The sequence below is a fragment of the Bradysia coprophila genome, unplaced genomic scaffold, assembly GCF_014529535.1.
Source record: "Bradysia coprophila strain Holo2 unplaced genomic scaffold, BU_Bcop_v1 contig_145, whole genome shotgun sequence".
NCBI lineage: Eukaryota > Metazoa > Arthropoda > Insecta > Diptera > Sciaridae > Bradysia > Bradysia coprophila.
This window is the reverse complement of record NW_023503416.1, coordinates 470929-495634: the sequence shown is the minus strand read 5'-3', so window position 1 is coordinate 495634 and position 24706 is coordinate 470929. Positions and strand designations below refer to the sequence as shown.

General features: G+C 35.1%; 3 protein-coding genes and 1 long non-coding RNA gene across 10 annotated transcripts; 3 read left to right on the top strand and 1 right to left on the bottom strand.

Annotated features, from left to right (window-relative positions):
• The first annotated feature begins 1011 nt into the window (after nucleotides 1–1011).
• On the top strand, nucleotides 1012–2980 carry LOC119074242 (alternative oxidase, mitochondrial-like). Its single transcript, XM_037180268.1, has 3 exons — nucleotides 1012–1031; nucleotides 1735–2203; nucleotides 2268–2980. The coding sequence occupies exons 2-3, from the start codon at nucleotides 1747–1749 to the stop codon at nucleotides 2792–2794; spliced, it is 984 nt and encodes a 327-aa protein (XP_037036163.1). The 5' UTR covers nucleotides 1012–1031; nucleotides 1735–1746; the 3' UTR covers nucleotides 2795–2980.
• Nucleotides 2981–4339: 1359 nt separating this feature from the next.
• On the bottom strand, nucleotides 4340–20615 carry LOC119074241 (sphingomyelin phosphodiesterase). 7 transcript variants are annotated; one of them, XM_037180264.1, is made up of 15 exons: nucleotides 19987–20076; nucleotides 8941–9043; nucleotides 8658–8863; nucleotides 8423–8591; nucleotides 7708–8207; nucleotides 7617–7643; nucleotides 7381–7553; nucleotides 7254–7323; nucleotides 6833–7187; nucleotides 6742–6765; nucleotides 6556–6668; nucleotides 6317–6498; nucleotides 6072–6260; nucleotides 4700–5013; nucleotides 4340–4552 (listed from the first exon to the last, which is right to left on the bottom strand). In XM_037180264.1, exons 1-14 carry the CDS (start codon nucleotides 20059–20061, stop codon nucleotides 4734–4736), a joined length of 2466 nt encoding a protein of 821 aa, XP_037036159.1. In that variant the 5' UTR covers nucleotides 20062–20076; the 3' UTR covers nucleotides 4340–4552; nucleotides 4700–4733. The 7 variants fall into 7 exon arrangements, 4 of the variants coding, with proteins under 4 accessions (XP_037036159.1, XP_037036162.1, XP_037036161.1 ...); XR_005087159.1 differs by lacking the exon at nucleotides 4700–5013 and having other exon boundaries at nucleotides 5951–6260; XM_037180267.1 differs by lacking the exon at nucleotides 4700–5013.
• LOC119074243 lies at nucleotides 15556–16689 on the top strand. Its single transcript, XR_005087162.1, has 4 exons — nucleotides 15556–15707; nucleotides 15786–15994; nucleotides 16085–16342; nucleotides 16401–16689. It is a non-coding gene; the product is annotated as an uncharacterized LOC119074243 (long non-coding RNA).
• An 884-nt stretch (nucleotides 20616–21499) lies between the features above and the next one.
• LOC119074239 lies at nucleotides 21500–24554 on the top strand. The gene is made up of 6 exons (XM_037180261.1): nucleotides 21500–22021; nucleotides 22078–22529; nucleotides 22596–22676; nucleotides 22762–22859; nucleotides 22914–23424; nucleotides 23484–24554. The coding sequence occupies exons 1-6, from the start codon at nucleotides 21745–21747 to the stop codon at nucleotides 24009–24011; spliced, it is 1947 nt and encodes a 648-aa protein (XP_037036156.1). The 5' UTR covers nucleotides 21500–21744; the 3' UTR covers nucleotides 24012–24554.
• The last annotated feature ends 152 nt before the right edge of the window (nucleotides 24555–24706 follow it).

The following is a 24706-nucleotide window of genomic DNA, read 5'->3' as shown; positions in this document are numbered from 1 at the left end:
TTTTACAATAATACAGTGAACGACATCTCAAATGTCTCACTGTCATTTTTTTCAGAGAATGTCATTGTGAATTTGCAATGACACAATAAAATTCTCAGAAAAATTTGGCAGTGAGACATTTGAGATGTCGTTCACTGTACTTCTTTATTTTTACAAATTGAATTTATCATTGGATCAAAACACAAAACTGAGCATTTTAAAGTAAAAATTTATTATTTTTGTAATTCGAATAATCAAGTTTACTTTCAAAAGAAAAGCTTTTTAAAACGTACTCAACAATGACCAGGGCCGTACTGACTACCTGACGGCCGTTCGGACGATCTCTAAAGCGACAGCCTGATCTCCCACTACTCCCAATTCGGACCTGACAATGTCGTTTACGTTTCCGTTTCCTAAAAAATGCAACAAAAGCTCCATAAACATGAAAGCTCAACATTTCACAATGCACGAAGTATTTGCATCACTGAGCTCACATTATAACATAAACATACAATTCGCGCGTATATATAGGTTGGTATTCAAACTTGCAAAACAGATGTTTCACTCCATACCAAACATGTTGACCATTTTAATTCATAGAATTTACTCAGAGAGTCAGAAAAAATCGCAGAGCGCAAGCGTTCAAACATTTATGACGCCACAGAATTCTGTATGTCATCATGCTAGCAATTCCAACATTTGTTTATTATGAACTTTTGAGAGAGAATCGCAAACATAAGTTGTTGAAACAGCGAAGTGAATACAGTGAATAATAAAGTCGGATAGTTTTTGATTTTTCATTTGAAAAAAATTAAAGGTAAGGTTACATCAACTGATTAAATTCTGTTAGTGAGGTGTAATTAATGTAGTGTGATTAGTGATGATAAATTTGTAAAATCGATTATCTCTCAATATTCAGTGTAACGTTTGGTGTTTCATGTATATCGTATCGAAAATGTGTAGAGTTTTTTTTCTATCGTTGACAAGATTGTGTTTCAAGGTCTAATCAAGACCAAGATAATGAAAAGTGTTCCCCGACAACACAACGTGTAGTAAGCTAACGTTATCTTGATCTAGCGATTGAAATTTGTAACATACCCCAGTTAGTGTCTAAATTCAGATTCTAATTTCGAATTGATCTTATGAGTCGGAAAATACGACCAAAACTGGCTCATCATTTTTGATCGCATTTTTCGACTTATTACAACAGTCTTCTATTATATTTCACGAATCTTTCGACTAATAAGTGTTGCCTTGATTTGACGATGTAATTAAGTTACTGTCGGCACTGTAAGCAACTTTGTTTGCTGTTCTATTTTTATAAAAAGATTTACGTTTCCGAAAACAAGAAATCGAAAAAATTAAATTGCGTTCGAATTTCGTGTAGAAATGGTTGCGTAAGAAAGTTTTATTATTTTTGTATATCAATCATATGAGATTAGTAGGTAAAACAGTGTAAATGGCTGGTTCTAGTCAAATAATTCAGTCAATACCAATATGTGAATTCACAATTGTTAGCAATTTTGCTTCAGGAATCAAGTTAAAAATCACTAGCAGTATAATAAGCCATTTCGAGATTGTAACGATTGAAATCTACGCCTTTAACAAACAAGGAAGACTTTTCGTTAAGTAGTTTCGTTAGGTAGTGTTTGACGATGATATTCATTAATTTTCAAGTAGATCTTACTGCTTATCAGTGTAACTGAAGTGGAATGTCACAATAGTTTTATAAGAACATTTTCTGTATTCTTTTAGATTACCACCATAATGTTGGAACTTCTACGACCGTCACTCTGTACATACATGAATAAAACATCCACTCTGCTTGCACTGTCCCGCAACAGTTTCGGACTGAATGTACCATTTCCAGTGGCCAGTTATTCATCCAAACCCCAATCAACTGATACAAAAGATGCTGCAACAAATCCTGGAGACGTACATTTCAAGATATCGTCGGGAAATCATCCACTTGGCAACGAAAATGTAAAGAAAATTCGAAGAAATGTTTGGGATAATCCTATTCCGCACACAATTTACAATGAAAGCGATCTGAAAGTCGAAAAAACGCATCATCAACCAAAGAAAATGCATGAGCATCTGGCTTCTTTTGCTGTTAAATGTATGAGAGGCGGATTTGACCTTGCGTCCAGATATAAAGGACCTGGTGGAGATATGACTAAAAGGGATTGGATAAACCGGTGCTTATTCCTCGAGACCGTTGCTGGTAATTAATTTTTTTCTCGTACCTTAATCGGCTCCTCAATTTAACCGATTTACTTCGCTTCAAGGTGTACCTGGCATGGTAGCTGGAATGGCCCGTCATTTGAAGTCATTGCGATCGATGAACAGAGACTATGGTTGGATACACACACTACTGGAAGAGGCAGAAAATGAACGGATGCACCTACTCATCTTCATGAAAATGAAAGATCCCGGTTTAATGTTTCGGCTGATGGTGATTGGAGCGCAGGGAGTGTTTTTCAACGCATTTTTCCTGACCTATTTGATAACTCCGAAAACGTGCCATCGCTTCGTTGGTTATTTAGAAGAAGAAGCAGTGAAAACGTATACGGGTCTTTTGGACGATATGAATGGGCCGGAACATTTGAAGAGATGGGGCGATGAAGCAGCTCCACATATTGCTGTAAATTACTACAAATTGGATGCTGACGCGACCGTACGTGACGTAGTTAAGTGCATTCGAGCGGACGAGGCGCATCACCGAGACGTGAATCATGCCTTTGCTGCTCTGGATCCAGACTTGGACCCAAATCCGTTCCTTTTGAAGAAATTGAATGAAAAGAAAAAACCCTAAATGGGCTGGACAATGTGATATGATTAATTTTAAATTAAAAGCATTAGGTGTAAGGAATCGAGTAAGTTTTGCGAAAGCGACCGAATGCAGCTCGGATAAATTCATTAAATTATTTCATGTTCAAATCACTAAGTGTTAATTAGAAGACAGGAAATCAAAATAGAAAGAATTTAAATAATTGTAAAAGCTTCAAAAAGTATTAAGTGTATATGTCTTCAATATAATCATAGTGAGTCAATGATGAGTGTTAAACTTAAATGAACAGAAATTAATAAAGTGAATGTTGCACATACACATTTTTTGTATGAAAAATACCCCCCCTTTCTCCTACGTTGGTCCTAGCTTGTTCTCTAACGTTTCATGAATAGATTTCAAGACTTTTGTTTAAAGTATCGCCCAATGTCCTATTCAAAATCTTTTACTTCATTAGCATTAACAGCTTTAACATACCTTTCTCTGCATCATACTTCATTAACCTGAGATATTCTAGATTTTATGATCAGTGATATATCGGTAGTCCATGGTCTCACTCTATGACAATACAATCATGATGACATTGCGAAGGTCTGGTTATGGTTATTCTTTCGGCCTTCCTTCAATAAACTTACCGGTTGTGAATGAGATAATTTTTTTTTCGTGAAGATTAAACGACTCTTCGAAGGGATTTGAGGACGTAAAGGTATTCTTCTTGCGATTTAAAGGAAGTAATTTTTTTTGACTATATGAAAGCTCGAAAAATAGGCTGACGTGATTGAGAACCCTTCAGTTGTCGTTTGAGAATCAGGGTTCATGTGTGAGTCGCTCCCACCATTTAGAACATTCTTGAGTAAGACGGGGTCATTGACTTGGTGTATTCTTTAGTTTGTTCGTACCAGCCGAACAACAGACAAATATCGTCTGTAAGACCTGGACAATACCTGTACCGACACTCCGCGATTTTTATAATTGATGTTTATACTGGTGTTATGCTTGCCATGTGTAAAATCCTACCTTGACACTGAGTGCTATTATCTATACTCATTCACAATTTCTACCATAGTGGCCATCTGCGAGATTTTTGAAGATATTTTTTGTATGGTGTCAAGGTATCGCACCTATGACTTCTTCCATCTAGGCCTTTTTAACTGATAGATGGACAATCTCTTTTCGGTAGCCTTTGATTATGTAAAGATAACGGATGAACCGAATGTAAAACGATACGGTCATGTTGTACTCATTTTTTGATGTTTCTTTTGAATAATGTAAATTAAAATTTTGAATTTATCAACAATAATAATTAGTGTTTCTAAAGCAAGAGAGGATTTTCATGTGGTTAAAATCGATTCACTCTGATTAATCCCGAGTCTATAAATCATCCAGCCATTCGTTGAATTTATCAGACCGCGTCTTTTCGTACCAAAAAAGAATTTTTCAAACCCCTCCCTTCGGAGAGGAATATGGTATTTATGGAGAAAAAAGGTCCAATCAACTCACAGATCGATAAAAAATATTTTATTAGAGCTCACTGCTTGTATTTTTCGTTGAGAGATCACGAAATAAACTCACTTTTCTAGCATCTTTTGCCTTTACATATTTTTATTCTCAATTTAATTATCACAAAAATACAATTATCAATCAATCTCACTTTCACACCGAATAAATACTCGAAATTTTCCTTTCTCCATCCACAAGCGCACACATCATTTTCAGTGGTCCATCTGTTATCCATATCCCATTACATACTTGGGTAATCTCGTTATTGACATCAGTACGTTCATTCTGAAATTGGGAATTCGAACAAAAAAAAAGAAAATTCCAATGAGACTTTGGTTACTTTGAATCGTTTGGTTCTTTAATTATGTATACATCCATAGTAGTTTCAAGCCAAAAATCAAAATATTTACATTTAACAGAGAGACCTCTCACCGAAATATACAATTATGTTAACAATAATTCAATCCTAACACCACGGACACACAACACGGATAGCATTTAAGCCGACATTTAATTGATCCACCAGATAAGATTGATGATCTCGTTCGTAGGACACCGTCTCCTTCGGATATGTAAATGATTCTCGATGCTCGTTTTCACCTCCTATTTCGGCTAGAAATTCGTCAGAAGCGCATGGGTCAACTTGATTTGTTAAAATCGATTTCAGTTGCTGTTCCTCAGTTGAGCAATTACTTTTCGGATTTGTCTCGGTGGTTACTGTATTGGAGGTGCTTGCTGGTAAATCTCTGGAAAAGTTTATGTTTTGTTTTTAGGGTTAGTGTTGTTACCGTCACCAATTTTGAATTGTATTCACAACACTGTGGTCAATGTTAAAATGTTATGCGGATCGCAAATGTGCTAGAACAAACTAATCATTTACACGCATTAAAAGCACGATTACAACTCTCGCATTATTAAAGTTCTTAACCTGTTACGGACGTCTACCATCTGTTATTGATAAAGACTTCAGAAACAAATGACAAGCTTTGACACATAACGGCCCTACAGCAAAAAGCATGTTCAAAGAAGTGAAGTAAAAGATTTGAAATATCTGGAACATACTTTCCGATCAAATGAAGTAATAGATTTGATAGTAAAACGACAAATATCGTTTGTAAGACCTAGACAATACCTGTACCGACACTCCGCGATTGTTAAAATTGATGTTTATACTGGTGTTATGCTTGTCATGATTGAAAACCTACCTTGACACTGAGTGCTGTTATCTATACTAATTCACAATTTCTACTAGTTGTCTGAGTAAACAATCTTTGGTAACCTTTCTCGTCTCTTATCGCAATGTAGTGGCCATAATGGCCATCTGCGAGATTTTTGAAGATATTTTTTTATGGTGTCAAGGTATCGCACTTATGACTTCTTCCATCTAGGCCTTTTTAACTGATAGATAGACAATCTCTTTTCGGTAGCCTTTGATTATGTAAAGATAACGGATGAACCGAATGGAAAACGACACGTAAGCCCCTGATATCTTTTTGTCATCGTTTCCATTCTATTCCAAAATCATTCTTTTAAACTCGCTATCGACCTAGGAACGTCTAGATTCTCATAGGCTCTTCAGAAAATGCTTCAGCCACCTCTGTGCAGTTGTCCCAAAGAAAAACTCAACAGAAACACTTGGTTAGTCAATTCCAAAGCAAACGAACATAAACACGGAATATTTACAATTTCATTTTCTCCATAAAAGACATCAGGGCCAGATACCATTTCCGAGCGAATATATTGCATTTTAAATGTTGTCAGTAGCCTTTATGATAAAAATGGTAAAATTTTCTGAAGTACATACGATACACTAAATCCACGGTATAGCCAAGCCTTCCAGCCTTTATTTGATGAGCCTTCGTCAATTTTCGATTCAACTTCTTCGCAGAAATGTTTACGATCGTGACTGCGACCGCTCTTTGCGTCACACAATGTTCGCTTTTTGCACTCCGGGTCACATGGCGGTCGTACCGGAGAGTTTTTCCAGTAGTGCCTAGTTGTGAGTCAAATGAAACACCAAAACGCAAATATGGAGAAGGAATGTCTTACTTGTAATACAAATCGAACACTTCCGGATTGTTTGTCATTGTATTGACAAGTTCATCCCAATCGGACGGACGTAGGCCCTTCATTCCATAGGCGACTCGAGTTGAGTACAACTTATACCAAATGGGGTAATCGTACAGATTTGCTTCCCTCAAATTCATAATCCAATTCTCATGGTCGATCACCTGTAAATAGCCCGGTAATATTGCTAATATCTCAAGTGGTATAGCAGTGACACTTACCATACGCGTCGTGTGATCATGGTCTCCATCCACATAATAAATTCTATATCCTGGGTTGAGGTCATTGTAAGGGGTGACACTGGGTCCGATATAAGCAATATTTGTCGCTCGTCCTGTAGCAAAATGTCACAAATGTTCAGTAAGCATTAGGTGAACATCAAGAAGAATATATCAATTGAAACTTACCTAGATTGACTGGATCGTAGAACACTACGGAAAGAAAATTTCTCGGTTAGTCAAGGGATTCCCGCAATCAGAAGATTTCGATTCGACTTACCCTCGAACTCGTCGAAATGAGTGTGTCCAAAGAACTGCGCGGTAATGGTACTCTCGTACCTTGATATGATTCGGTAATAATTTCTCGACCACACTTTCAGACAATCGGAGTGGCCTGGTGGTATATGGCCGATAATGTGCACCTTTTCGTTGGAAAATTCAGCACTCTGAAGCTCATAAATGAACCATTGTAATTCCGTTGCTGGATCGGTCGAATTGAGCAGTAGCCACCAGTTTTTGTTGTTGCAATAGTTCATATTGAGAGAGATAATACGAAAACCCGGTCGAACCAACACCGAGTAGAAAGCACCTCTTCGCACAGTATGGGAAACGCTGCTAGGAAGCCAGTTTCGCCACTATGAATTAAACAGATTGTTGATTAGTCTTTTATGATCATACTTTGTGAGTTCTCTCATAACTACCTGGACATCTAATTCATCATACAGCCATGATATTGAACTATCGACTTGTTGAACATACGGTGGAGGAAAACTGGAAGGAAACGTTAATCAGTACACAATTCACATTGGTTTGTCACCGTAACACTACCTATTAACTGGAGCACTTTCATGGTTACCCAATGCTGGAAAAATTGGAATTCCTGGAAATTTCTCAGACATCTGCTTAACGGTTTCCTTAATAATTTTCAAATTTTCTTCTTTCGTTTGATTCCAAACATCGTGTGGTGGAAGGTCACCTGTCCAAAGTATATAATCAATGTCCTGAAATTGATCTGCTTATTCAAAAAAAATGTGACAATTAAAAATGATTTCAAAGTAGCTTACCGCATGAGTGTCGGCAATATGGTCCAGCTGACAAAGCAAAAAAAAATTAAAAATTCAAGATTAACACGACGATAAGAAGTCAATCCCTTACCATATGATCTACAGTACGTTTGGGTGTATCACATTTCCTATAGTCACCCCATTTTCCAGCAGCATTATTGGGAGTCAATGGCCTGCCATTCGTTAAGCGGCAACACAAAGGTTCATTACAATCAGCATTCGATCCTTCGGCATAATACGGATCATAGTGCGTATCAGATAGATGAAGGACCTTAAAAGTAGGTACGCCCTCTTTCGGCAACGGAATATCAACTACAGCCGGTTTGGGTACGGGCGGAAATTCGACCTCCCATTCATGATACGGATTATATACGTCACCACATGCATCACCGATAACGAAACTGCAAATTTCATCCGGACCGATAGTAACCCGTTTAAGCACGTAGATCACTTCGACTCCGAATAATTGACTGACACCTTCACAGACTCGTGGGCTTTGGATCTTTAAGTTCACACAGTACTGGTATATCGTCTTGATGATTTCGTCTTTAGTTTTTCCCGATTGAATATAGTGTTGCAGTAGTCCAGCACCTAAAATTATGGAATTCGAATTTTAAATAAATTAAAAGAAGTGAGTGTAGGTGGTATGATGGCTTTTCTGTCCGCATATTCATTGAAGAGTACACTTCACTTCGTACCTAAATTTAAATTACAAATCAAAAATACTTTCATGTTTCATGCTCTCGAGTCTAATAACAAAAATAATAAAATTTACAATTTCTTAAAGCAGACTGAATGTAACATACCTGCTTTGCATGCAGTACATGATACTTTCGACATTACACTTGTTTCAATTTCATGCGCAACTTGTTTTAAATTGAACAATTTCAGTGCTTTATCAACGAATGGTGGATAATGTGTTAACGAATGGATATCAGACGATTCATACCACAGCATACGTGCTGTACTATTTTCCTATTGAAAACAATAAAATCTGTAATTATAACCAGTGTTGCAGGTCAGATAAATCCGATAAATTACCTTTAATTCTTTGAGCCGTTCCAAACCGGCACCTTCATCACCGGCATCTGGTCTAACCATTGGCAACTGATGCGTGCCATTCCGAGGTTTTAGATGTGGCACTATGCTTCTGGGTAGACTGGTAATATTCCATTCATCCACAGGGCTCGTCCATTTTGTGTATTGTCTTCGATTATTTCCGGTGGATGTGAATATGAATGGATGACCTATACACACAATGAAGACGATGTAACAATACTGTTTGGTTCTGAATATTCAAATTTTTGTTTCATGTCGTATTTACCGAATGTTGAAATAACTAAGTAGTTGAATATCAGGAGGAAGGCATAGCGAATGAACATTGTTTTTGAATGGAACGCAGCAGTGCGAGAAAAAAAGCGTGTTGTCTGAAATTATAATATTTTTTTTTTGCATTCTTATTGCTTGTACGTACACACTCACGATTACATAATTTTGTATGTAATTGGTTGTTAATCTGTTTAATTAAACAGATATTCAATTTCAAGAAAATGTAGTGGTTCGGTCACGATTAAATCTAGAATCAACCCTATTACAAACTGCAAGCATATTGCCGTAAAATCCTGACATCATTATGGCCTTAAAAATCTTCTACTTCTTTTGTTTTATCAATTGGTGTATGTAAGAGAGGTAGTAGACATACTTTGTAGTTTATTTTTATCGTCGTTGTCGGTAAGAGATCGTTGATTGGGACCTGCATAAATTGAGAAATCGGTATTCTATGATCTTTAACTTTTGTGGTTTATTAACTGTAACAGCCAGACTTTGGGGTACACATCAAAGTTAAATTGGTCGAACATTTATGCCGTAGGTTTCTTGGTCTAGTCTACGTGCGAAACCAATTGGAGTCAAAAGAGGCATTAAAGGTAATATCTTTCTTCCTTAACTCTGAGTCTGTCTAAATAGGCCGTAGTACGACAAGACAATAGCATTAGTTTCAGGTTAGTGGTTTTCCGCATCTTGTCGTCCAAATTTTTGTTTCCTTGAAAAAGTTAGACTTTAAACATTACGTAAATAACGTAATTGAAACCAATTTACATTAACACAGCTCTTCATATCTGAGACCTCACTTATTCGTTTCATAAAGGTCTTAAAGAAACAAAATCCCACAAAAACCTCAAAAGGTGAAAACATTGTGTGGGGTGTTTCTTAAAAAATTTTTAGATTTTAATTGGAAAAATAAGAATAAATTCAATTTCTTCCGTTTCTTCCGAGACGTTCACCGCACTCCCTCAGAATACCCTATATAGTGTATGGACGAAATCCTCACCTTTTTCGAAACTTGCAAATAATGCTAAAGAATTTATTTCTATTTTGAAGGTTCAGTTAAGCTCAGTGTTTCAAAATCTGAATTTAGAAATAAATCGTAGCCAGAACGAAAAAGATTGGAAACTAGTTTTTAAGCAAAAACAATATGAAAGCCTGGCAATGCAAAGAAAAATAGAGTCTCAAATATCGATCTCTTGATGTGTACCCAAAAACTCATTCAATGAAGTATGTGTGTGTAGTGGTAGTGTATATACGTTACAAAGCGATCGGTTCTCGAATGATTATAGAGAATTTTATCATTGTGGAATTCACTTTTACCAAAAACAGAAACAATGTTCTCAATTTCAACTAAACTAAACTAAACTAAATAAACAAAGATCTTCTACTCCTGGTCAACAGGGTTGTCTTGCTACATTAGCTTGCCAAATTCTTGTATCTAATAGAATGCACTTCGTCCCATATGTTCACTATCTTATAATGAAATGGTTACGGGACAATAGAATTTACCGCTTATCATCCGCTTCATATCATCATGACTCGAACAAAAGTTTACGTGACGCACTTCCCTTGATTTAAATCTTTTGAAATCAATCTATAATATGAAAATAGGTAATTGCTGTAGTTCGTTTAGCTGTTTAGGTTATCGTGCCTACAGGGAGATAAAAATTAAATTCGACATGTTTTCTGTTTTGTGAGTTGTTGTGGTTTGTAAATGATTCCACAAAAAATCTGTTTAACAAAATAAAATCTAGATTTTTTATTTTTTTACAGAACATTTGATATTTTTAACGTTGCGAATCGGCAACGGACCATTAGAATATCATGATATTAGAACACCATGAGAAAGATTCAAGAAAAATTTAGAAAATAAAAATCTAGATTTGTTCAACGAAATTCTTGTGGAATCAATTACAAACACCACAACAACTCTTAAATCAGAAAACATATCGAACTACACTTTTCTCTCCCAGTAAGTACATAAAGAAAATCATCTGTCAACTAACATCAATCGACGCTACTACTAGTGTCATCGAAATCAGATATTTTACAAATAGGAAGGGAAAGGACTGCGTCACACTTCATACTATTGAAGAGGTTGTGAGAAATTGAAACTCAGTTGTAAAAATGGCGTTCGCCCAAAAATTTCTGAACGTATATTGTGAAAAAAAAAACCGAAAAAAGTCATGAAAGTGTAATACTGGTCAAATACACTACTCCAATAACTCCTACCTAATTGAATCTTTCTTTTTTAAGGTTTTAATTGAAGTGTTCGAAAACTTACGGCGTACAGGGTTTTTTGCTCAGGATGAAGCTGTCTGGCAAAATCAAATACTCGGGGCTGTTCGGAAAGCTCTTCCCGATCTCGGCCAGAGATCCTGGAACGATGCTGTAAACGAGGTATTGGCTGAGAGACGAAGGTATATACTAAAACTTCCATGTCGCATTCACTTGAAATGTGCCGAATGCTTGAAATGTGTTCATATTTGACAACCGGCACATTCAACTTTTCAGTGAGATGAGTCTTTGCATTTGCTTTGCTTTGAAACTAATATCAGCTACGATGGTATAAAAACCCATCTGTGTGGTTAGTTTGGGTCCCCTAGAAATTGTGAAAGGTCATAGAGAGAAATTATGAACGGCATAACAAAATTGGGGATACGTCGCTTGTTGTGCTTGCGCAACATCAGAGAAAGAAAATGAACCCAAGAACTAAAAATTGAGCAGAACTTTGTATGAAAAAGTGAAATTTCAGTTTCGTACCTATATTCGAGAACTTTGACCTAGCCGTGACTACCACACACGCCATACTATCTACTTTATTTATTACATTGTAGTCTTTCTGTATTGTCTTTACTCTAAATCAGTTTTGCTCTTTTCAGCCGAAAACGAAAGATATGCCAGGTCAACGTTTCTCCGAGACACTCCAAGCGAGTGAAGAGACCAAATAAAAGAAAGCTATTTAAAAATAATTTCCGTTGAATGCTTTTTTTATAAACTTGTAAAAATTCAATTTGTTAATTGCTTATATGCCTGGAAGCTAAATTTGAAATACTTTTATTTCAGAATATTTGGACATGAATCTGTAAATAAATTTCTTTGGTAAATTGACCCCACCGAAAGCTGAACTGAAAACTGTTTTTTTTTGTATTTTTTTTTTGTTTTAATTTTTTTTGAAGGATACTAAAAGATACTAAGAATACTGAAAATCGTGTTTCTTTTAGCGTCTCGCATCATTAAAAACATTGCAGGTCTCAAGTGCACTTATTTAAAATAAAACATTTCCTGAATATCACTGAGAAGTGCCGATCTTTCTCAAGAGTTTAATTACTTGCAAGCTTTTTTGGGTGTATTTTTTGTTTTTTTGTTGGAAAGTTGCACTTCTTGTTTTGTTTAATAGTAGATTACATCATAGACCATGTAAATGGCCGATTACATTAAGCGCAAAAGTTTAAGCGCAAACCACATCACTGAGTGAATGTTTTTCATTAATTTTTGGTCAAATGGTGCATCTTGTATGAAAATAGGTAATATTTAAAAGTTATTTGTTAACCTAGGAAGAAAAGTTTTAAATTTTACTTCGACGGAGTTGTTTGTGGCCAGAGCGTATCAAGGGCCACAATTCACCCGAGAAAATAAAATTTCCTATTTTTTTAAATCCAACGTTTTCACAACAAAAGCTCCAGAAGTTTCAGCTGAGGTGAGAACGTAACTATTTTCTCGTTGTGAAAATTGCGGTTTACCGGTTGAAGTGGACCGATTTCGATGAAAACTTTTGAAACTTCTGCTATATATGGTTGCCTTGTTCCCTGGATTAGTTGGTCTTTTTTAGGCGGGAGGTAGCTGCGTCATGATTCGAATACAGAAAGGAGAAAAAAGAAGAAAGAAATATAAATGTTGATAATTCCTCCAAAATAACACTAGCAATAATTTTCGTACGGTAGATCATTTCTTTCTTTTCTTCGCTCGGTTCTTCATAAATTGAGGTCAATTTTAATGAATGCCATTTTACCTGAATATTTGATAGGACCTTCTATATTTTCAAGATTGTATTGCCACGAAACTGCTACTTCATTTTGTTTGAAGAAGCATCAGATCAATTAGTGGTAAATGTATCTCGTTCGGTATATTTACGCTGAGTTGAATTTTTTTTTTTTACAATGAAACAGATTAGACGTTATGACTGTAAACGCTGAGCAGCGTATTGATATTCGTCTATTCAAATTCAAATTAATTATGTTAATAATGATATTGAGAATAGTTTAGCACATTTTGTATATTTACATTGTCATATCGCCGCTAATAAGTGGGATTGTTTTTACTTTTCATTTATGAAGAAAAAGTTTTGGTTTCGATAGTGTCATGCGTGACACTGTCCGATTATAAATTTACAAACGCGAAAGCAAAAATATTTTTACAAATATAATTTTCAAATCCTAGCATCACCTTTTTTATTGTCTACGGATACACTTTCAGTAAATAAAAGTGAAACTAAGTCAAACTTAAAATACTTTTACTCAATCAGAAAGATCAATTACCATTATGCAGTCGAAGTAACTTTTATTTATATCTTCTCTCGGTCTTTTATCATCTTTTTTTGTATTAAATTATATTCAAGTAAGGTATGTAACGTACAACTACATTTCAACTGAAAAGAGGTTGACCTATAAACTGTGTGTATTTTTTATTATTACCATTCCCAATTATCGTTTCTTTAATGCGTCATGTGGACTCGTTATTCGTTAAAATATTCTTTTTCGTATACTTATTATATGTGAAAACTAGTTTGACTGTGTCAAAAGTATGCTTTATGATGGATTCTATGATGCATAACTTGAAACTTTTGGTTTGAAGACGAAGAGGCGAGTTTTAGATGAAAAAAAAATTGATTTTCAACTTGACATTGGAATGTGGTGTTGCCTACATTACGTACTCTCTCGCAAGAAGAATCATGCAAAAGTTATTTATATGTTTTTCTTGCATGTTATAACTTTGAAAGAAATTAAGAGTTTCGAGAAAATACTGTGATACAGATCAAACAAAGATTTTCTTTTCATTCACTCAAGTCATGAGATCTGTGGAAGAATTATATTTAAGTTTTGAGGTGAATGTTACACTAACTCGATCTGCTTCAATCACTTTGGAAAAACTACATCCGTTTTCAGTTCATCCTTTGTAAAATTAATTTCTCCAGTCGTCTAAAGTAAAACTCCCGGATGCTTTCACGTTTTTATAATCCCACAAAAGTTTCAATCAATGTTTTAATAACCTACCGGTTTATTTTAGTTGGTACGCTCAAATCATCATCAATGTTATTTAATCACTGAAAGAGATTTAACATTTCCATAAGCATGGCCGTGTATAAATATGCGTAAATATTATGAAACTCAATCGATAAAAAATTCATTGGAAAACTGACTTTGTAAAGTATTTATTGGTGAAAGTGTAACGACGCCACAGTTCGACTGCATCTTTAATCAGGTTGATTACTTTTTCGCGATCGTAATTTTAGACGATGGAAATCATACATGGAACATGTTTTCAACAGTCAAGCATTCGTTTCTTAAGATCCCTGTACTAATGAGTTCTCGCTAGTGTTCACTTGGCAACAACGTATCCTCGATTGAATCATGTAAAGGTTGTATATTAAGCCTATTGAATCCATGCTTTTAGAACAAATCCGGATTATGCCGAAGTATAGTAACTATACTCCATGCTGAGATGGAGAGATGGACAACAAACATAATAGTTATGAATCTGATCATGGAGTTCACTTTACAGTTTGAACGTTGGATCAAATATAAGCCAACATTTGTAAAAGTGTGGATTTCATAAATTTCATACCGTATCAGGTTAAAGCTCTCAATGAGCCAACAATTTGACTGGCGTTGTTAGACTTAACATGGCAATTATAGAACTTATCTGTTAGTCAAATAAATGGTTGTTTTTTTTGCATGAAGGCAATGTTATTTTAGGCTGTTACTTAGCAAATAATTATTTCCGATAATAAACACATGCGAATGCACGAAAACAAATTTTTCTTCTCATAATAGATCTTTAGTGAGGCAAGTGAAATAATATTTTGCTGAATGAAAATGAGAGTCAATTTGAGCTGAACGTAACTGATGTTGCCAAAATGACGTATATGAAACTTAACTTTTTTTTATAAATAGAATTTCAATGAAAATTAAATAGAGTTCTAGATTTGGCCTAAAACACATATGAAGAGTGATACAGTAATTTCATCAGCCTCCGAATATTTTCTATGTTACCGCTAGGTGCAATGCTATGGAATCTAACAGTCTAAAATCTTTCATAATTTTTTTTAGGTTGTGGATACGAAAAGGTAATCGTGAAAAAAATATTGCAATTCTATTGCGTAAAACAATACCAATTATACCAAAGACACTGGCGCTTGAAATTCTACAACACAAATTATTTTAATTTAGAATGAATTTCAAGTAATTTTAGGTCAAAAATACACTGAGGCACGAGGAAAGAAGTATCGGTTCAAACTGTTACTTATCATCATCTGAGTCTATTTACTTTGCAAAATGTATTTATTTAGCTGCTTCAATATGCACGCAAAATAATTTTCTAATTTTAATATTCCTAACTATTATCCTACGGAGTATAAATAAAGCGAAAATACGAATATCGACGCAAAGCTGATCGAAAAGATGAAGGCTAAAGGTCTGGTTATTTTTCTGGCAACAATTTATCTGAATTTTCTTAATGCTGAACGTGGCATAATTCCTTCACCAGGTACTTTTTGTTTTATACCCAATTATTTAGGATGTGATAGTAGATAGGACTATTCACGCTAATTGATTTCTTTGATAGAGACATGTGCAGCATTAAATGAAGAATATGCAATTGATCCTACAAGATGTCAAAATTCTTGCGAATACTATGTTCGAACTTGGGACTGTCATATTAGCTATAAACCTAATGGTGACTGTTACTGTAAGCCTGGATTTGCAAGACTAAATGATGGAGTGTGTGTATCGGTTGAGGACAACGCAGTAAAGCACAGTTACCTATTATACCAGGTAAGTGGCGTCATTCACAGTGTTACATTTTCAGTACTCAGTAGACTCAGTACTAGCAAATATTCATTTTGTGTTTTGTAATAAAAAAAGAGTCGTGCAGTGGACCGTTTGAAATGTTCTCGGAAAAAGTAGAACTGGGTGTGTGTGACATAAATTGTCGTACGTATCAATGTACTGCCAATGGAGAATCACATGGCACTGGTTATAAATGGAGTCCCCGATGTGTTTGTGGAAATAACGAGGAACGCTATTTCAGTACGCCAACAGACGAGTACAGGCGATTAAGTAATGGGACCTGTGTGAACGTAGAAGCTGAAGAGTGTGTAGCTGAATATCAACCATCCGAAGGTTTGAAGATGTGGTGTGGTATACATTCAACAATCTGTTCACACTTTTATGTATTTAGAGCGATGCGCTGCACTTGGTCTAATATATAGCGTGGATGCACCGTGTCAACCAGCATGTTATGGTGAAGAGCATTGTCCCAGCCCAGGACCCACTTGTATTTGTCCTCAAAATAAATTGGCATTTTTTTCCTATTTTAATGGATTTACAGATTCATATACTGACATGTTCTGTTATAGTAAAGAAAGTTGTCCAGAATCAACTCGTCTACCGAGGGCATAATGAGTTGAATATGAATCCGTTTTGAAAAAAAATTATAAATAAAGATGTAAAATGAGATTAATTCAAAATTCTTGACGTAAGCTGGTTTTTAAAGGGTAGTAACTGCACATTCGGAATATTTTTCGATTTTCAAGTGAGCAGAAATTCGGTAAGCGAGATAATTTCAATCACTAAAACAAATATTGGAAGTTTGAACATCACACCGTTCAAATTTCCTGTTATAATTGATAATCACAATATCAAGAACAACAGCTGTAATTAACATTCTTTATAAATTATGCACCACAACTGCACTCTATACTACCTGTATCACAATTAATTTATCCATCCAAAACATTTGCAATAACTTTGTTGTTTGAACGAATCAGTCATTCAGCAATTTCCTTGTTTTTGTTCGAATGTTTTATAATTCTGTCGCGCAAATATTTTCACATCAAATAGTTGTATAACGACATAACAAGATGGTATATTTCAGTTTCGTATAATGAATATGTAAAATTCAAAGTAAAAGAGCTTACAGCAGCTTTCCGTATAATTTCAACAAAAGTAAAAAACGGTCAATTGATATTCTATTTATGTTTCTTAAAAAGAATTTATTGTAAAAATCAATCTCGCTAAAAAAATTATCAGCAGAACAAAATAAATCGATTGAACCTTAATATGCAATATGAACGTGAACGGTCATAGAATAACATGATTTGATTTGGTCTCACTTATGGCACAACGTGACTTTTGAGACGCGCCTCGAAGTATACAATTTGGGTGCTAATATATAGCTCCCCTAAATGTAAGCTAGACATATTCACACAAATTGATCGTATTTAGGTTACGTTCGATACCCTTCTAATATCCTCCTGGCTAGCACTACTTTTTTTTTAAGAAAATGAATGGCTCATTTGTCTAGTCGGTTTACACGTATTTAAGAAATTCGACTAAGAGAAATACAGGTGCTGGCCGACGCCGCGCCATTTCAAATCTTTGCTCGGAGTAACTCCTATTGTCTGTTCAATAATTTGGGAAACGATCAACGAATATATTCGAGAGGGAAGTGAACCGACGCACCTATTGTGGGGATTGTTAAGTTTTAATTATAAGGAACAAATTACAGATTATTTGGGAAAAACCTTTTAACATGAGGCCAAACAATTCGGTTTGCTTGACGGAATCAATTCCAAGATTGACGAACCGTAGCCATTCAGTCGTTCGTGGTTCTACCACAAATTTATAGGGTCTGACTTTCGATATGAAATTGGCCATATATGAATTGGCGTTGGGAGGTTATCCTTGTGGCGAGTTTTTCCAATTCTGAGATTGAGCAAGAGAACTACCGAGTTGTAAAGGCAGCAATTTCTTTATTAAGCATCAGATTATTACCAAGATTATTTTAGGGAATGGAGAACCATTGCTTGATGTAATTTTTTTTTTTGTGAACTTTACTTTAATAGCAGCCTAATGTGAGCAGTTTTCTGATTTCCCGCACCATACCCTCAGAGTGTGGAGAATGTGCAGTATTATGAAGGTCGATCGTTCACATCAAGTATTTTAACTCTTTCTTAGCGTTTTTCTTTTGAGAGAAAAAACTAAATGAATCTCAAGAAAAATGGTTTTATTATAGCCAAATATTTCACAAGCCGAAAACGGGCAGCATTATCAATGGCTATGTCAAAACACAAAAATATCGCAAAATTGATTGTAATTTGAAAATAGCTGAAATTTCGAACGAAATATTTTCCTCTCAGAGAGAAAATCTCAAAATTTATTGAAATTACTGTCGACGTCAACAAATTACTCGGAACACAAAAAAGATCTACAAAGTTAATTCTGAAAGATTGTGGCATGGGAACGATTGGTTGATAAAATTCCAACTTCAATTGTGTTCTTTGTCATAGCGATAAAATCCCACTGCAACTCATGGAATTCTACTTCAAATAACATTCACAGTTCGTCTCACTTTACAATTAACCTTTCAATTGATTTCAGTGCAAATTGATTAAGAACATCGTCACTGAGTAAATTACTGCAAAAAAAAGTTCTCGAAATTTATTTTTCATTCGTTGTATGCAAGAGCAAGATTGATGTTGGGATATTTATCAACAGCAGTTCATTGAAATAAAATGTAAATGACGCGTCATGTCGGTTCAAAAAGTGTGATGATAATTCAAAAATCATAAAAGAAGTTGCTGTTCAAAAAATGTAAATTTTTACAGTTTATAATCTTGTTTTTGTACGTGATACGAGAGTGTGAATCACACCTTGAAGGTAGTAAAGTATCAAAGATTTTTATTGACTCCGGTACAAAACAAAACAATGGCAAAATTATTGCAAAAGCCGTGATAGCATGGTCATTAACTTCTTTTCTTCGATCAATTTCTCAATCCATTTCTATTATTTAGATTTTATGCTATTGCGCTGCGTAAAAACACTCAAAAAGATAACAATGTATTGTGACATGGGAAGCGATTCATCGGCGTTAATAAAACTCACAATAGAGCTAAGTATTGCTGTATCCATAAGTACCTATTGTATGCACTATCTAATCTTATGAATGCCATCATAACTGCATTTTTAATGCAATAATCTATTTAGTCTAAACAAAGAGAGTCGTCTCACCTTCCTCACTACTCTTTAATTAACCAGATAACTAAATATTGGCTGGTACTGGTACTAGCATAATAGATCGACAAACAATAATTTCATCTCAACAAAATAGATTCTTTTTTCTCTTCATATATCCAGCCGCCAAGAGTTTATCTAACGGTCTTTCGATATATTGAAAATGTTTTATGTATCTTTGACTTGTATTAGGTCTGTGGGAGAGATGTGTATTATGTGGCAAAGAAAAATAAAGTTACAGAAGATTAATCACGGTTCATCTTCTTTATCCAATTCGGCTTTAAAAACCACATATTCGACTCCTTCTCCATACGAAACAGTAATTTACACAACCTAAAGAATTTTAAAAGAAATTTAAAAATAAAAAAAAACTCGAAAAAACGCGGCCATTCAGATTTTGTTTTGAGGTCAATCAACGTGTGTATGTCTTGAATATTGTGTATGAAAAGAAGTGGCTGTCACTATGTCATATGTTGTGGATAAAATGTGTATACATTGAGTCAATAAATCGCTAATTTCTTTTGATATAATCTTTTAATACAAGTTTCAATTTTATATTGCTTTCGGTTGTTTACAACCACAACCGACAATTAAAATTTATTGAATTTTCTTTCGATAAATCAATTAGATTGATTAATGTAGATCGTCGTGTGTTCGCTACTCAATCCATCAACATTGTATCCATAAAAGTTTCTTTTTCATAATTTACATTAACAATCATCCACTACGTAAATGCTTCAAAATAAACTTACTGTCTCATTGACGGTTGGCACGAATTTTAATTTTTTTTTCTTCAGAACTTCTATGAATATATACGCACTGGTCATAATATTTTCTTAAATTATTGGGAGTGTAATCTCAATGGTATTTGATAAAAGAGTCAAAGGAACAATTTTCAAAGTCAATTGAGATGAACTCTGTTGATAATTTATGCTTACAGGAGGGACAATTTATTTTTCATATTTCACACTTACTTTCGTATAGAACAGTTAGGTTCTATAAAATGCTTAACGTTAATATTCTTAAAAGTTTCTTTGACCCGACTAGATTGAACGAACTGTTGTTTCTGACGAATATGGCTCGTCCTACGAACGTATCATTTTAATAATTATTTATGAATTTGGTTTTACAACCGTTTAATGTACATTAACACACAATAACGTTACTAAAGAAAACTAATAAACTTAAATATATAAAGGAAGTTCAACGTAAACAACGTTCACACGATTTGTATTTTAAACTTCCCGCACAACGGATGGTACACGACTGAAGTACTGTGTAGACTGAGAGTGTTACTTGAACACATATTAATTATTTTGTTGATGTGAGTTTCTTCGAACATAGAGCTGAGTGCGTATGGAAGCGGTAGAGTTGTGTAGAGCGAAAAATGAATGAAATTCATCTGCATTTTGCTCTCAGTGAATACAAATTGATTAACCTGTTGGTTTACTTGTTTCATGCAACGTGCATTTGGCGTAATAAAATGTTGAAAGATTTACTGATCGTACAGTATGTTAAGGTTTACTAAATACCATTCTTACTTTTGTTTTTTCATCCAAATACTTGATGCAATGTATGTATGTATGAATGCAATGCATTGCAAATGACAATATGTCCATTAAGCGTCTTGCGCGGAGAAAATTAAACTTGATTGAGTAACCGAAGTGAGTTACATATCTTACTCATGTCTGATGGGCATTCTACTGAAATTAGCACAGTGGTTTTAATGGCATCGTGCTTTGAATTTTCAAAACTGCCCAAATCACGATTAACTAAGCAAAAAAAAAATTTGTTGGCTCAACACAAATAACTTTTGCCGTTTTATTCGTTCCACATCGTTTCTATAATTTCAACGGGAGAAACGTAAGGAGAGTCGTTGAGCTCCTAAATGGACGAAACTTTCGCTACTCTTACGTGATGAAATAATTTGGAACAAAAGAGTAAAAAGTTTTTTTTAGTTACCTTTATTCGGACACCAACTTAAACATTATTCAACAGTAATACCTCCAATTGACAAAACACATTCGAAAATAATACCGTAACTGTAAGGAGTACTTTTGTCTCCAGATAATACGAAACACCTGTCACCGTCACTTGTACTTTTCACTATTCAATGTACAACTCACAGAGTACCTGAAGACAAAGTGACTCGTTACAGGTAAATATTTTCAAATCTTTTTCGTCAGCGGATGTCAATTGAATTAACATTTTATTGAGTTGCCTTGATGCAAATAAAATTTTTAAAACAAATGTTTGTTTTCAATCCATGACAATTGGTTACGACACGCGAGGTTAAAGAATACACATTCAGTAAACTATTAATTTGGACAAAATGATTTTTCAATCAAATTTAATTTCTGAATTTTGACAAGATAATGGCCGATCGGAAATCGGTTGCACTTTGAGCATAATGAACGGAACGATTGAACTCACTATAAAATCCGGGAACATCGATATTACAATTGCAAACTTCGTACAAATACTCGCCCATAAACGTAAGCTAACCAAAAATGAAGGGGTGGCAGTGCTACATATTTATTTTAATTAAATTGGTACGAGCATTTTCCAACAATGACCATGAAGTGCAACATGATTCAATACCATGCATCAAGAGATTTTGTCAACATTACTTTCGATCAGATAAAGCAATGAAAGGCTCTCTGGTAATTATGAACTTAACACCATCTCCATCAACGTTTCAAACCAGAATTATTGAATCACTTAACGAGGATGTGACACATGAATTTTCGGTGATGATTAAGGACTCGCGTAAAAAACATATGAACGGTTACTGAACGACATTATCTGACAAAAGTTTCGATCTTAACAAAGATTCGTTCCAGCCTCACACGTCTCTGAAAAGGCTCAGAATTATTTCATGTTCATTGTGTCGTATGAGGATGTAAACAGCACCGTACATCAGTGGCGGTCTCTTCCAACATGGAATCCGATGGCACAAGTTATGGGTTTGTTTACGGAGCTGTTTGATCCGGAAACTCTTGCAGAGCAAATCCGGAATGTGTTCAGCGAACTATTACTTCATAATATGCTGAATGTCAATTTGATGTACAGGAAAGCAGGTACAAATATCGTAGAAATGATTACATGGTTTCCATATGAGGGACAGAACTGTGCCAACCGCATTGTAAATCTCCGGGTCATCGACAATTGCGAATATCAAGTAGATCCTACTAATTCAAGCGACACAAATGTGGTTTTTATTCCGAAGAGAAAAGAGAAGAAAATTCCACATCGTCTGCATGGATGTTCTCTTAAAATTTCGAGTAGCGTTTGGGTAGGTAAACCATGGCAGTGTGATTACCAACGTTACTTATTTTACATTGTATTCTATGCAAAACAGCCACCATATACTTATTATGATTCCGAGAGTGGAGAATTTACAAATGGAATCGAAGTTCTCTTATTGCAAACTATTGCTAAGGTATCGGCATCCCACATAAATTTAGGAGTTTATTCCAAGCGTAATTTCGATTGTCTGAGAATAATTCTACTAATTGCATTTAAAGGTACTGCAGTTGTCGACAGTGTACAATATTTTAAACGAAACTAGAGAAAATCGACTCTCTTCGAAACTAACTCAAGGATACGTTGATCTAATCGATGGGTACAAGTATGAAAATGATTGCAATTTCCTTTGGTTCTAGCTCGTTCATTTCAGAACATCAGATGTGTTAATAGGTGGCATGGACGAAGATTCGAATACAAGAAAATATCTTTCATCTTCTATCCCATACTATCAAGACGATCAAACTTGGTGCGTAGCGAATGCAAAACCGGAGGAACTTTGGAGAAATATTTTCAATCTATTTTCCACAACGATTTGGAGTCTGATAATTTTGGTTGTGTTTTTGATGGCATCAATGTTGTACGGTTTCATCAAAATGGACCATAAATCCAAAAATTTTATGTGGATGTTGCTGGCTAGTCTATCCGTTACGATGGGTCTAACGACGATCTATGATCCGAAGCACACGAATGCTCGAATTGTTTTTTTCATTTTTTTGTTTTACGGTTTATTGTTCAGTACGTTGTTTAACAGTTTTCTCGTGGGAGTGCTTACCAATCCTCGCCAAAAGGAGCAAATTTCAAATCTTCAACAAGCAGTGGCAGCAAATCTAGAATTCAATGGTGGCACCGTAACGTTGGAACATTTCGACGCTAAAGATGATGTAGTTTGCAAACCGAAATTCGATTCAACTGAAAATATTTTCAAATATTGCAATTTCAGGTCACTGTAAAAGCACGAAATTCCTTTAATCTTTGCGATAACATTGACGACTGCTTTTACAAACTCAAGTTCAACGATTTCTTGGCAGTTGCAACCAGTCGTGAACACGCCATGAACAATCCGGTGGTGCCGAAAACCGACATATTTTGCTTTTCAAAAGCCGACAATATTTACACCTTTTCGGTCGCAATGATGACCAAGAAATATTATCATCTTTTGCCGCAAATGAACTCAATTATTCGAAGGGTTTCCGAATTCGGACTGTTGGAAAAATGGGCGAAAGATAATTCAGCTGCAGCGGTTGAATTAATTCAAAACTCTGATAGTAGTAACGATGATGATGATGGATTAGTTGTCTTAACAGTGGGTCACATTACTGGCGCACTTATGATTATGTTGCTGGGTTACGCTGTAGCGGTATGTGCGTTTGTTGGTGAGATTATTGTGGCAAAGCAGATTTCATCGTCTCGTCGCAAATCATGTTGGATATTTTGGGATAAAGTGTTCGACACCAAGCAATATTTTTGAGAGTCCAAACTTAACTTTTGCAAATGTTTTACCGATTTTATAGGAATGGAATCGCTTTATTATTTCTGGCATAGTCTTTCTCATCGATAAGCAGTAGGGTCGTCGTACCTTTTCAAATAAAATTCCATATATTTGCTATTGGAACAAAATTAAATTCAAGTTACCAGCAACATTTTGAAGTTTACTTTAGCGATTTTGAATAAATGTCACTGTCAAGATATCAAATCAACTTGAGAACGATTTCATATCAATCCAATTTGTAGATATTGTGTTAAGTTAACCAAAACTAATTAGAATTAACGTTTGTTTACATACTTGACGAATTAAAGATAAGCGTTGCTATAACGGGTTTTTACGCTTCATTGGGCACACAGACTATCCCTACTACAGACAGACGCCACCACCGACGATTACCAAATCTATCAATTGATTCCAATGTACGAGCTAATATAATTTACATGCTAAAGACATGAGTCGAAAACCGTATTTTTCGTGTTTTAAGCACCACTTTCGACACCATTAGCATGTAAAATTCATTTACTTAACTCGGGATGGAAATGTCTCGTTTTCGTGTGTATATTGGCCTCGGCTTCGCCTCGGATCAACAAAAATTCACACGAAAGCTCCATTTTTCATCTTTTTGTCCCTAGTCATGTCAACACCATTCGATGTATAGACCTTAACCATCATCTGTT

What these genes read in the sequence shown, in the direction of transcription:
- LOC119074242 (XM_037180268.1), top strand. Translation starts at nt 1,747, where the DNA reads ATGTTGGAACTTCTACGACCGTCACTCTGTACATACATGAATAAAACA. An exon ending in ATTCCTCGAGACCGTTGCTG is followed by an intron (nt 2,204 to 2,267) that starts GTAATTAATTTT and finishes CTTCGCTTCAAG; the next exon opens with GTGTACCTGGCATGGTAGCT.
- LOC119074241 (XM_037180264.1), bottom strand. Translation starts at nt 20,061, where the DNA reads ATGACCAGTGCGTATATATTCATAGAAGTTCTGAAGAAAAAAAAATTA. An exon ending in TGCCAACCGTCAATGAGACA is followed by an intron (nt 9,044 to 19,986) that starts GTAAGTTTATTT and finishes TTATAATTTCAG; the next exon opens with ACAACACGCTTTTTTTCTCG. An exon ending in ATGATCACACGACGCGTATG is followed by an intron (nt 6,499 to 6,555) that starts GTAAGTGTCACT and finishes GGCTATTTACAG; the next exon opens with GTGATCGACCATGAGAATTG.
- LOC119074239 (XM_037180261.1), top strand. Translation starts at nt 21,745, where the DNA reads ATGAAGGGGTGGCAGTGCTACATATTTATTTTAATTAAATTGGTACGA. An exon ending in GCGTAAAAAACATATGAACG is followed by an intron (nt 22,022 to 22,077) that starts GTTACTGAACGA and finishes GATTCGTTCCAG; the next exon opens with CCTCACACGTCTCTGAAAAG. An exon ending in AAATTTCGAGTAGCGTTTGG is followed by an intron (nt 22,530 to 22,595) that starts GTAGGTAAACCA and finishes TATGCAAAACAG; the next exon opens with CCACCATATACTTATTATGA.